The sequence below is a fragment of the Ipomoea nil genome, unplaced genomic scaffold (assembly GCF_001879475.1).
Source record: "Ipomoea nil cultivar Tokyo-kokei standard unplaced genomic scaffold, Asagao_1.1 scaffold2338, whole genome shotgun sequence".
NCBI classification, from domain to species: Eukaryota; Viridiplantae; Streptophyta; class Magnoliopsida; order Solanales; family Convolvulaceae; genus Ipomoea; species Ipomoea nil.
Genome location: NW_017618766.1, coordinates 359,682 through 373,435, shown reverse-complemented (window position 1 = coordinate 373,435; position 13,754 = coordinate 359,682). Strand labels below are relative to the sequence as shown.

Genomic DNA, 13,754 nt, shown 5'->3' with positions numbered 1-13,754 from the left:
AACCTCATGTTGCATTCCTACTCTTTTTGCAGTAGTGCTATCATAGTTGAGCTAGATTTGGTGTCTAGTTCATCTGGTTCATCTGTTTGTTGCAGAATCTGCCTTGAAAACGAATTAATTGAATATCATATTGCATTTGCTATACTTTAGTACATGTCATACACATTGTTTTCATTTACCCTAACTCTTCTCTTACATGTTGGTGATGAACTCTGTTAGGAACACTTGTATTAGGATTTTGATGATACCAATGTAACCTAGAATGTAGACCCTAACCTTCTTTATTTTTAATCGCTGCTTTCAATCGAGACGAAAGACGCCATAACTCGCATTGTAATCCGTGTTAAGCTAGACAAACACACAAAGACGAGTTATGTTATTTAGTTAGGGCTATCAAGAAGAAAAGACACACAAAGCACGAAGACTGAATCATCTACAACGAAAGTTCATCAAAGGTTATCAACCACCTCGAAGAGACAGCTATCATTACGACGATTCATCAAGACATTCATTATCTTTTAACAACAAAAGGAATGACTCTACTGTCTGAGTTGACTAACCATCCTAGGAACAAAAGGACCTCAACATGTGGGACACGCATACCAAGGAGCATTTAATGAAACTGTACCATCCTTGAAGCTAAAAGACAAAACCCTAAGGCTATCCATGCCCTCAACGGTTACATGGTACAAACCACATTAATGGAGCATTTAATGCAACAAGCTCCCTGGTCCGTACCCACTGGATAATAGGTTTGAAATTTCATCTCCCTCCAACGGATGAAATTTCCCTCACCTATATAAACCCACCTTCATCAACTAAGAAGGTGCTGGTTCTTTTCACTCGATAATACTCTCGGGCAAAAAGCTCTTAAGCAATCTCAAAGTTCTCATCAAGCTTTTTGTGAACCAGTGTCAAGGCGTGAAGATATTTTAAGGAGCATGTGCTGCGCAGATGATACCGAAACCAAAAGTTCAACTCACCTCTGAAGAAAGAAAAAGGGCAAACTTGGACAATGTACCACGAAACATTCTCTACAACTCTCTCAACGGCTCCTTGTTCCCCAGAGTCCGAAAATGCAAAAATGCCATGGAGATCTGGAATGTTCTGATGAACTTAGGTGAAGGAGATGAACATGAGAAGGACAACAAACTGACAGTGGCCATGAAAAAGTTCGAGGACTTCAAGATGTTGCCAAATGAAGCTGTCACGGACATGGAACTAAGATTCACCAGACTCATGGGTGATCTGACAAATCTCGGGAAGGAATTGACTGAGAAAGAAAAGAACCTGAAGATTCTTCGCGGTCTGCCGAAGTCTTGGGAAATGAAAGTTATTGCAATGAGAGATAACTGAGACATGAAGATCACGAGCACAACCAAAATCTTCAGTGATCTTAAGGCTTACGAGTTCGAGCATGAACCGAAGGATGCTGAAGAACCTGAAACAAGAAACATAGCTCTCGTGGCCAACCAGCAAGCATCAACATCTAACAGGTCAAAACCTAACCCTTGTGAATTTCTATCTGACGAACAATTTGCCTTATTTGTTAGGAAGATGAAGAGGTTTATGAGGAAGAACAACTTCCAAGACTCTCAACGTTCGGGACACCGAAAGCAGCACGAGAGTTCACCTCAGATCTCAAAGCCAGAAACTTCAGACTCGCAATTGCTGTGCTACAACTGTCGGAAGCCAGGACATTTCAAGGCAAACTATCCTCATCCAATTGTGAGCAAGCACCAAGACGGCAATGCTACCAAAAGCTCATCAAAAGAAGCTGGAGAAAACTACAAAAGAAATGATAAGCCATAATCAACGAACTCCAGAAACGAAAGAAGAAGAAAAGCCATGGTAGTTAACGAACCATCTGACACTGCTGAAGCCGAAAGCAGTTCCTCAAGCTCGAGTTCAGAGGACGAAAGTTCCGAAGAAGAAAAAGGGCTGCTATGTCTGTTTAGCCAAGAGTCAGAAGAGCTATGCCTTATGGCCGATGATGATGAGGTAAATTCCCAATCATCCTCCTGTTATTCAGCAGAGTCGAGTTCTGTAGGAAGTCAAACCTCCAATGAATCAGTCACCGAAATGATGAGGAGGTTCAAGATAATTGAAAACACATACTCTAAACTAAAGGAGGAGAACTCTCAGCTTATGATTAGCTACAATGTGTTAAGGCAAGTTCGAATTGAGAACATAAAGCTAACCATTGCTAAGAAGCATCTTGAGGAAAATGTTCTCGCTCTAAAAGAGCAGTGTACAGAAAGAGAAAAGAGAGAGCAACAATTACATGAGGTCTTGAATAAATTCAACAATTCGTCCAACTTAATGGACCAAATGTTGAACGAATCTAGACTGCCTGGGGAAAAAACGGGAATTGGTTTTGACCCCTGCTCCTCTTCACAAATCGGCTTGAACAAATCCACCAATGCTTATTCTCATGAGAGCTTTCAATCAGCATTTGTTCAAGGCCCCACCCAGGTGTCTGAGCCTATGACGAAAGTTGACAATGTCGCCATACCACAATCAACAAGCCAACCGAAAGGAAGAGCTGTACAACGAATTGTGGATCCTAGAAATGAAAGATCTTTCAAAGGCAATCCTAGACAAAAATATGTCAAAAGGAATGGACCAAATGGTAATAGACAAAATCTAAACCATATGAAAGGTCAGCCTTACAAGAATATTCAATCAAGGAATAGGCCAAATGTTAACCAGAGGCAGTATCGTCCAAAACCAGCACAAAAGAACCCTGATCAAGGAATCCCGAGAAATGGACGAATCAGACAAAACGAAAGATCCTTCAAAAGATCTGGTTATGGCAATGGATGGACTGGGCCATCAAAGGAAGATTGGTTTGATTACCCAGAACCTCTATCAAGAGCTGGATTTGAGATAATTCATCTGCGTAAACAAAACAATTATTCCAAGTATTATGAAAATCCTCCTGAAGAATATTTTCACGAGAGGTATAATGCTAAAACCTTTGCCAGTATCCATTATGATTACCACACATCTAATGGGTATAGAGGACCAAGGATGAGTCGAGGAAACTCTAGGTTCATGTGGATTCCAAAGTTGACATCTAACCCTCAAGGACCCGAAACTCAAGGGGTACCTAAAAATACATAATCTTTCTTGTAGGACAAACAAGTCATATGGTATGTCGATAGTGGCTGCTCAAGACATATGACTGGTGACAAAACAATGTTGAGCAATTTCAAAGAAGTCGATGGACCGAAAGTCATCTTTCGAGGTGAAACTAGTGGCAAAACTCGTGGAACAGGAGACATCATCAAAAGAGGAATAACCATCAAAGATGTATCATATTTTGAAGGGCTAAAATTCAATCTTCTGAGCACAAGTCAATTCTGTGACAAAGGCTACAAAGTCGAATTCTCCAAGGACAAATGCAAGATCGTCAACACGAGAGATGGCGAAATCGCCTTAACTGGCCAACGGAAGAAAAATATGTACGTAATCTCGTGGAATTCTTCTAACGCTAACGTTTGTTTTGTGGCTAAAAATAGTGTAGATCTAAGTCAAGAATGGCACAACAAGTTGAGTCATCTAAATTTGAAAACCATCAACAAGCTAGCTAAACAAGATCTCGTGAAAGGATTACCTAAAGCCTCATACATAAAAGACAAGATCTGTGAAGCATGTCAAAAGGGAAAACAAATCAAATCATCTTTCAAATCCAAGGATGTGGATACAAACTCTCGTTCTCTAAGTCTCCTACATATGGATCTCTTTGGACCCGTTGATCCAGCAAGTCTAAGTGGAAGAAAGTATACTCTCGTAGTAGTAGATGATCACACGAGATATGCTTGGGTGCTCTTCTTGAAGAAAAAGAATGAAACAGAAATCGTTCTTCCAAATCTTTTGAGACAACTACAGACAGAAAAGGAGGTCAAAATCATTCGAAGTACCTTTGGTTGCAGGTGCTTTATTCACAACAATGGGAAAAGTCATATGGAGGCCTTCGACGAAAGAGCGGACGAAGGATTGTTCATGGGTTACTCATCAGTAAGTAAGGCCTTTAGAGTCTTAAACAAGCGAACAATGGTTATCGAGGAATCCATACATGTCAAGTTTGACGAACAGTCTGAGAAAAATCCAGTTGGCATTGAATCATCTGCCAATCCAAGTCAAAGCTCTCAAGAACCAAATGAAGAAGAAGCCTAAGATGACGAAGACATCTTATCTTCCTACACGAAATATCAGTTGAAGATTTCTGAACCCGAAGCTACAACTCAAGTTAATAATGGAGTACAACAAAATATTCCAGATATTCAAGCACCATTTGAACCTATGATCTATGTTCAACTACCTTATATCCCTGAAATGGATGTACAAAATCAGTAAAATGCTCTTGAACCCGATCTTAGATGGTTAAGAGATCATCCTCCTTATCAAGTAATTGGAAACGTTCAAGAAGGAGTAAGAACAAGAGCATCTCTGCATGAAAACATGATGGCTTGTTTCCTATCACAAATGGAACCAAAATCCATAGAAGAAGCTTTAAATGATCCTGACTGGGTAATAGCCATGCAAGAAGAGCTTCATCAATTTGAACGAAATGATGTTTGGGAACTTGTCTTGAAACCAACACATCAAAATGTCATTGGAACCAAATGGGTCTTTAGAAACAAAATGAGTGAAGATGGACTCATTGTTAGGAACAAGGCTCATCTTGTTGCTAAAGGTTACTGTCAAGAAAAAGGAATCGATTTTGATGAAACCTTCTCCCCCGTAGCACGACTTGAAGCTATACGAATATTTCTTGCATATGCAGCATACAAAGACTTCAAAGTTTATCTAATGGATGTCAAAAGTGCTTTCCTAAATGGACTTCTTGAAGAAGAAGTATATGTTGAGCAACCACCTGGATTTGTAGATGACTGTGGACAAGCAAATGTCTACCATCTCAAAAAGGCACTATATGGATTAAAACAAGCTCCACGAGCTTGGTATGATACACTCTCACATTTTCTTATCAACTGTGGTTTCACGAAAAGAGCCGTAGACAAGACGCTCTTTCGTATCAAAGATAATGATCATATTCTCTTGGTACAAATCTATGTTGATGACATCATTTTCGGGAGCACGAATCCTGTTCTATGTGAAAAGTTCTCAACTCTCATGCAAGGCAAATTTGAAATGAGCATGATGGGAGAACTAAACTACTTTCTGGGATTGCAAGTAAAGCAATGCTCAGATGGAATTTTTATTAGTCAAGCCAAATACACTAAGGATCTAATCCGGAAGTTTGGCATTGATGGAAAAACATCCGTCAAGATCCCTATGAGCACATCTCTTAGAATGGATATTGATAATGAAGGAAAAGATGTGGATCAAAAGAACTTTCGTGGGATTATCAGATCACTCCTATACCTAACAGCAAGCAGACCTGACATTTCGTTTGCTGTTGGGGTATGTGCTAGATTTCAAGCTAAACCAAAAGAAAGTCACTTAAGTGCAACCAAAAAGATCTTAAGATACCTTAAAGGGACACAAAGCGTTGGACTTTGGTACCCGAAAGAAGGATCCTTCGATCTTGTTGGTTATTCGGATGCCGATTTTGCTAGTTGCCGAATTGATCGAAAAAGCACCTCGGGAACCTGCCAGTTCCTAGGGGGGAGACTTGTGTCTTGGTTCAGTAAAAAGCAACACTCCATTGCTACCAGCACGGCTGAATATATAGCAACTAGAAGTTGCTGTGCCCAAATTCTCTGGATGACTCATCAGTTAAAGGATTATGGCATAAATGCACGAGAAGTGAGCATCAAATGTGATAACACTAGTGCAATTGCCATCACACACAATCCTGTTTTGCATTCACGAACTAAACATATTGATATTAAATATCATTTCATTCGTGATCATGTTGAGAGAAAAGATATATCTCTTGAATATGTCAATACTGATGATCAGCTTGCGGATATTCTCACAAAACCCTTAAGTGAAGCAAGATTCTCTACTCTAAGACATGAAATCGGGATGATTGAGATGGCATAAAAATCTGGGAATCAAATCTGCAAAGATTCTCACAATATTCTTATAGAATCTCCTCGATATACTCATCATAAAGATTTGGTTCACTCTCACACGCAAGATCTCTATAAAAGGGGAGATTATACTGTCACCAAATCCACACTAACCCATCTTTTGAGTAAGACATCTAGATTTTGTCTTTGATTGTGCAGGAATGAGTACAGGAAGTGAAGCAAAAATGACAATCACAGATAAGAGAAAAGATGAGACTGAAATCTTCCATGATCATCTAGTTGATGAAGGGACACTAAACAAATTTCTAGCAAGTTCACAACATATCCAAAACCTCCTTTGTGAACCAACGGAGCAAGAATCACGAGAATCATTTCACTCTGTTGGCAACTCCATAGGATATGCAAAGGAGGACAGTGTGCTAGAAAGAAGCGATAGTTTTGATTATTCACCATCAAGCACTCCTCCAAAATTGCCCTCACCACTCAAGTCCACAGCTAGCAGCAAGAAGAAAACGACCTAAAAATTATATTGGGTCACAATCATAAGCTGTGGTTCTATTTATAATAAATAAATTTAGTACATCCATGGTTTGATTTATTTTCTCGTTTGAATATGAAAAAGGCTGTCACGAAACTTCTGATTACGTCCTTAACACGAAACCTAGTGTTGTCATCTATAATCTTTTAAACAGATCTGCACGCAACCTTTACACCTATAAATTGGAACCTCCTTCAATGAACTCTACTCACACACTAAGTCCTTTAGTGAGTAAATCTTGCAGGTATGAATAAGGGGAAAGGAAAAATGGATGAGGTCGAGAAACGAGCTATTCGGCGTGATCACCACCTTCAGGAAGCAAACAAACTAACAAGTGCCACAATCATGAAACTAATAGAAGATGGTGATAGGGTCCACGTAACTTTCCCCATGCCAAACTCGGCAAACCTGAAAGAAAGAGAAATTCTGGACAATACTGTCAATGAATCTCAGACCAAGAAAGCTATATGTCTAGAACAGGCAAAACGTTTGGCAAACGAAAGGAAGATGGTTTTGAACAATGCAAACAAGCACCCATCCCATCCACCCACCTTTCGTTGGTATCCAGTTCCTGAGGCTCCACAAAGAAGTGAAAATTCTTATGAAGATTTTACACTAGTTCACTCTCAGTCATCAACTAACTCAACTACGCCCACCCTCTCTCTAGAGGAACTGGACGAATATGCGAACAAGGCAAACTTGCCTGATGTGACTGATGAGTTGACCCGTCTGGAGCTTCACGTGCCTTATCGTTTTCTTTGAATAATGTTTGTTTTATCTGTATGGCTTAGGGCATTTCTGCCTGATTCCTTTTAATGAAATTCTCTATCTTTATTACCTTTACTAATTGTTCTTTTGACCCTATTTCTTTGCTGTCAGAATACTCCTTTCGGGTCAAAGATGAAATTATTTAATATGAATTGATAATGGAAGCATTGATCTAAATGTTAATTGGCTCTACAGAAACCATAGGCTCTCCCAGTGGTTAACCGTTGGATCAAACAAATGAGCAAGCATTGATCACCATCTCATTTTGCTATAAAAGGAGGTCATTGGTTTAACTTTAATGCATCTCTCACTTCTCAACAATGGCTCCTAAAGTTTCAATCACTAAGTAGGCATCAAGGAGAACCAGAGCTCGTCTTGAGGGAAACGAACAAGGCGATCACTATCTCTGCAACAATCCACACAATCCTCTGGATATCTCATCTGACTCAGAAAGTGAGGACTTTGATGAACTCATCAAAAGGTGTGCTGAAAAAGATGCAAACTCATTTGATCCCAATGAGGAACCCCCTCTAATTGTTAGAAAGGGTTTTCTATCTCTAGACACTTGGAACAACCCTACTATGGACAGGGACCTTCGGGAGTTCTTTCGAACCTATGATTGCAAGATTGAGCTTGTGGGATACATTGAAGGTGAATCTGATGAGGAAAAGCACCTCTCCGATGGACCATCTCATCCAAATGCTCCTACAACAAAGAAATCTACTAAAGGTTCCAAGGGCGAAACTAGCAAGACAAGGAAGGGAAAGGCGAAGAAATGAAAAATTTCCTTGTTATGGGTTCAATAATTATCTTTAATTCTGCCTTCCTGTTCATCTATGTCTCGTGAAATTATTAATAAAATTTCAGGCATGAATCTCTGTCTGTCTGATGTTTGTACGACCTGAAATCAATTCACTGACCTTGGAATCATAAAATTCTTGAAAATATCTATTCAAAGTCTTCTACGACATTGATGGTCAGTTGAAGAAATTTATGGATATTAATTACAGCATTGAATGCTGCGGGCAGTTTTGCATCGATATCTCTTCACATTATACCTATAAAAAGGGGGATATATTTCACTCTTCTCTACCATCTCTATCTCCAAATGGCTCCTAAAAAGCCTTTCACCAGGGGTGATTCTCGAAAACAAAGAGAACTTTCCAGGAAAATTAGGGAGGAACAGGGAGACCTATACCCTGGTAACAGTCTTCAAGCACCCTTAGAGGTCTCCTCCGATACTGAATCATCATCTCAGTATGATGAGATGGCTGGCTACATTGTTGAGGAACCTGAGGAAGCTCCTCTGGAAGAGGAACTCCCTCAACAAGAGAAAACATCTGCTGATTTGCCCAACAAGTACTATGACAAAGATTACGTCAACTATCTCAAGGAAGAGATCAAATCTGAGGATAAAGAAGAACCTACTTCGTCTTCGGACTCTAACTTTCTGCGCACTGGAAAATGGTACAAGAGGATGTGGGCAGAACTTAAGAAGCCGAAAGATGAACCTCGTGAGCATAGGGAAGATGAGAGGAAGAAAAATTGATCCAATAATGATGTATTTTCTTTTATGTATCAACCTCTCGTTTGGTTTAATAATATAATCTTGATCCCTATGTCTCAATTCGGGCTTGCATGTGTGTTGAACGAAACTTTAGTTGTTTCGTTTGCACTTTCTCCAAAGTATCTCTGACCACGCTTGCCTTTCTTGGAAATGAATATATTCTTTTAAGCGTGCTGATTATCTCAATGACCCGTCATTCGGGATCACATCTTTTGATGAAAATATCATCTATATAAAGGTCTATCTCGGAAAACATGACTTCACTCCTCTCAATTAAAATTATCATCGATAAAAGGAAAGAAATGTGTCTCACAACAGGGAGTCTGTCCAAGAAAGATCGATCTAAGAAAGATCCTCGTTATGAACTCAACAATTCCCTACTGGAAGGATCATCCTCAAATGATGGATCAACCAAGGCCTCGAGTATCTCTCATTTTCTCTCATTTGTGAAGCTTGCACCGCAACTAAAAACAGAAGAAAAATTTATGACCATTCATGCTACGGCTGAAGCTCGAGTCAAGTCTGAATTAAATGAAATGGAAAAGAGAGGTCTTTCACGAGATGCATTGGGAACAGACCACGAGACTATTGTGAATGAAGTCTTCGCGTTTGAGGTTCTCAAGAAAGACTACTTGGAGAATGCCCGAAAGCAGAAAGATGCCAAGGAGTGAGAACTCGTGCACGAGAGATGTAGTCACAGTGTTTAATATCTATGTCTCGTGTAATAAACATCTCTCAGGTTGTGTCATGTATTCTCGTTATATGTTCCATATAGGTTTACGAGACTTTATTTGTCTTATGGATCTTTCGTTGTGATAAGAAAAATATGTCATGTTTCGATTTTCAGATGTATTCGAGAAGATACATATCATAAAGATCATCTGAACCGTTAAAACTTTTCATAATGGACATCATGTGGACCAGAAAGATGGTCCACTACCCCATGATCGTTGTCAGTTGAACTGACGCACATTTAATGCATGCATAGGTTACCAAAACTGATCTGAGCATGATCTTATTATATCTCCATAACCAGATCAGTTACCAAATTTTGAAGAAGTAGAACCGGTTATTTTTGAAATTCAAATAATACATCACTCAAAATGGGTCACCCGTTCCTTGTATACCCGAGACCAAGAAAACCCTACATAAACCCTCTTTCTACCATACTTCATCTCTTTCATTCACTCTCCATCTCAAATCTGCCTTCCCATTTTTATTGAATCCAAAACATCTCAAATGGTGAAGTCATCCAAAGCTATCCCCTCCGGTGCTGAACAAGAAGTACCACCCACACTGAAAATACCTACTTTTCCCACAGATAATACCGCCTTTATTGAATCCCGGACTCCTTTTATCACCGGTGGAAGCATGTGGGATGCGCATGGATTCCTGAAGTATGTCATTGATCGAGACTTCGGAGAAAAGATCATCACCTTGCTCAAGGAAACTGGTTTGTACAAGTTTGTTGTACATCTGTACTCTTTTTGGTTTCCTACGGATGTCGCACAATTTTATATGAATGCTACTGTTTCTACGGATGCACTCACTATAACCTCTAGAGTTAACAATCACGTGGTAACAATCACGTCGGAAGATATTAGAGCTGCTTATGAATTCCCTCAGAGAGATGAGTCGTACAAGCCCAATCTTGCATTTTATCACTTTGATCAGGATGATTTCTATGCCTCTATCAAGAACAAGCAAGGTCCAAGTGCAATCACATGGCCTTTGAAGAAGAAGTGGTTCCGTTTGGATAACGAATTCACAGTGGACATCTTCAATAAGATTGTCGAACACAAGACATCGGGGACAGACGATGTAACAAAGGAAAAGCTCAAAATGCTGCACGCATTCCTCCATGAACACAAGGTGGACTGGTCGAAGATAATTTTCAATAACCTCCTACACGTCATCACATTCAATAGAAAAAGCCGTGGAGATATTACGAAGAAAATGGGCTATGGGTTCTTGGTAAGTCACCTACTTACCACAAAAAGAATTCCTATAAGGCCAGGAATCAGGGCTGGACCTAAGGCGTGTCACATGCAGCACAAGCCCACCGGCTATGATAAGCAGAAAGCTTTGGAACTAGGTATTCCTCTAGAGTTGGTCAAAGCTAAACGAAAATCCAAAAAGACGATGGATTCAGAGGATGACCAACCTAAGCCTAAACGACAGAAGAAGGAGAAAAGCTCGTTTCGGATTGAGACGAAAGCAGCTGCTGTCGAAGACCATCTTCAGCTCAAATAGCAATTCCAGAAGAGACGATAACTCAGACTCCACCTGTTCTATCAGTGGATCCAGTCATTGTGGAAGACTCTTCTGACGATGATAATCTTGTTCTTTCCAATCTCGGACAAAAGGGACAGTATAGGACTCCAGTTAAAGAAAAATCAAGTACACCTCTTTCTGCGAAGACAGATACAAGGACGAATGAAGCGCCTTCCCAGGGGGAAGACAAGAAGAAGGAAGTATCTTCCCAGGGGGAAGATAAGACGAAAGCAGCTCCTTCATAAAAGGATGATGAGGCAAAAACGAAAACAGCTTCCTCCAGAAAGAAAGCAAAGGCGAAAGATGTATCATCCAAGGGGGAAGCAAAATCAAAATCTTCCAAGAAACAAAAACACAGGTCTTCCTCAGAACCACAAGATCCCATCTCTCCGGAAAGCCTCCAACCATAAGAACCCATTTCAGCAGAGCGAGCATCTCCACGTTCGACACAAGAACCAGTTGTCATGGAAACGGAGGTCAATCACTTAAGTCTCCCACAAGAACTTGGCTTTCCAGAAGAGACGAGAGAAGTGATTGCCAACACGAATGTTGCTGCCGCCCCTCCTACCGAAAGTTCCCTCCCACAAGAACCTACCCTTGCAGAGCAGGTGCCGGGTATTCTGACACAAGAACCTGCATTGGTAGTTGAGGACAATCTGGTGATCCCTGATAAGGCTGCTGATCCGAAAGTTGTTACAACACCACCAGAAGCTGTACCTATCCCTCCAACAAAAGATCAACTACTTCGAGAAGCTATGGAGATTGACTACAACAGAGTCATGCAATGGCAGAAATAGCGCACATCCTCAATAGATACTCTTCTAGAAACAGCCGAGGCAATGAAGGAAGAAGAAAAATTTGCCTTAGAGTGGGTCGGCACGAAAGATGTCTATGAAGCACTACGTCTTGAGACAATTCGACGAGTGTACTCTTATAAAGTGTCCAATCGCACTCTCGAAAAAGATAAGGCACTCATCTGCATCGAGCTCAACAAACCTCCCTTGGATCCAGCATTTGTTGAAGAAATGAAGGAGCTTCGTTATGCAATGCTCCTATCCAAAATCAAGACCGACTTAGAAAAATCGCACCAGAATGATCCAAATTGCGATGTCAGTGGATCAAAGGACGAAAATGGCAAAGAAATCAATGATGAATCTGATGAAGACAAGGAGGAAGAAAAGGAAGATGAAGAAGATGAAGATACTGATGATGCTGATGCGGATGATGAAAATGATGATGATGATGATGATGACGACGCTGATGATGATGACAATCAAAAAGTGGGTAACACGAACTATGACAGTGATTCCCCCCTCTTAATCAATCCGGACTACAATGCAACAATACCCGAAGAATCCTCATCACACAACTCACCCTCCTGAAGTGATGACAAAAGGGAAGCATCACACAAGGATGACGAAACTTCAAATGCTCATCATGAAGACTTCTCTCGTGCCATTGTTCCCCATGTTCAACCAATGGACGAAACTCCTCTCAAGAGAGAAGATGCAACTCTTCGTGAGGACAAACTGGATGCCTCACCAATCCTGATAAGCTCAGCCAGTGGTGGAAAAATGGAAGCACCACCTCAAACGGAACAAATGGACACCTCTCCAACAAATATTGAAGAAGAATCTCCACCAGTATCCCCACATCATGTCATGAATCTTATGAGAGAAACTGTTCACACAGCCGAAGTCATTCACCGAGAATACTTAACTCTTTGACGAAGGGACACCCAAACCTTGGATGACTTATCTAAGAAGGTGGACCAATTGATGGCTGCTCAAGCTCAGTCTTGCTCTCCACCGCAAGATCAACCTCAACCACCACCACAAGCTCCACCCGAATAGCAGTCTAATGATCACTTGGCAAAGGAACTTCATGAACTTCACACATCTGTCAACAAGGTGGCAAAGCAACAACACGAACTCAAGCACTCACATTATAGCGTCAAAGAGCGTGTTGATTTAGCATGCACGAAGATGGAGACTGCACATGACAATGCATATCAAATGGGCCAGTACTTGTTTCAAATTCTCGAATATGTGCAAGATACTTTAATTGTAGTCAACAAGTTGTCTACACCTCCTACTGCTTGTGCTGATGATGCCAAAAAGGGGGAAAAGAGGAACCCTGATGATAAGGATGATGATCATCCTAGGGACAACATGAGAAATCGCTCTCCATCTACTGCACAAAGAGACTCTGAAAGGAGAAGCACGAACCCTCCGCCCCCACCGTTCAAGTCTCGTGATCACCAATCTTCTCAATCAAGGCATTACTCATCTCGTGGTCATCAACAGTCACAATCCCAACACCATTCGATCAAGCCTCGCCAATCTCTCGGCTCTGGATCCAAATATATCTTCAGTGGTCTATCTAAGAGACCAAGAACGAGCCTCAGACAAAGACTCATGAAAGATAGAAAAGTCACAATGGATGGCATAGGAAACTTTGTGGATTTTGTACCATATGAAGAAGAGAGTGGGAAACGTTTTGAGGGATGCAATGTTCCTGTATGGATGAAGACAAAGGAAAATCACACAAGACAACATCACATATGCTCTCAAAACGAAAGAATCAAAAGGATGAACAGAGA

General features: G+C 40.7%; 1 protein-coding gene across 1 annotated transcript; it reads left to right on the top strand.

Annotated features, from left to right (window-relative positions):
• The first annotated feature begins 954 nt into the window (after positions 1-954).
• Positions 955-1,356, top strand: LOC109151956. The gene has a single exon (XM_019299548.1). The coding sequence runs from the start codon at positions 955-957 to the stop codon at positions 1,354-1,356; it is 402 nt and encodes a 133-aa protein (XP_019155093.1).
• The last annotated feature ends 12,398 nt before the right edge of the window (positions 1,357-13,754 follow it).

Excerpts from the sequence above, each read along its gene's own strand:
- LOC109151956 (XM_019299548.1), top strand. The coding sequence starts at position 955 with ATGATACCGAAACCAAAAGTTCAACTCACCTCTGAAGAAAGAAAAAGG.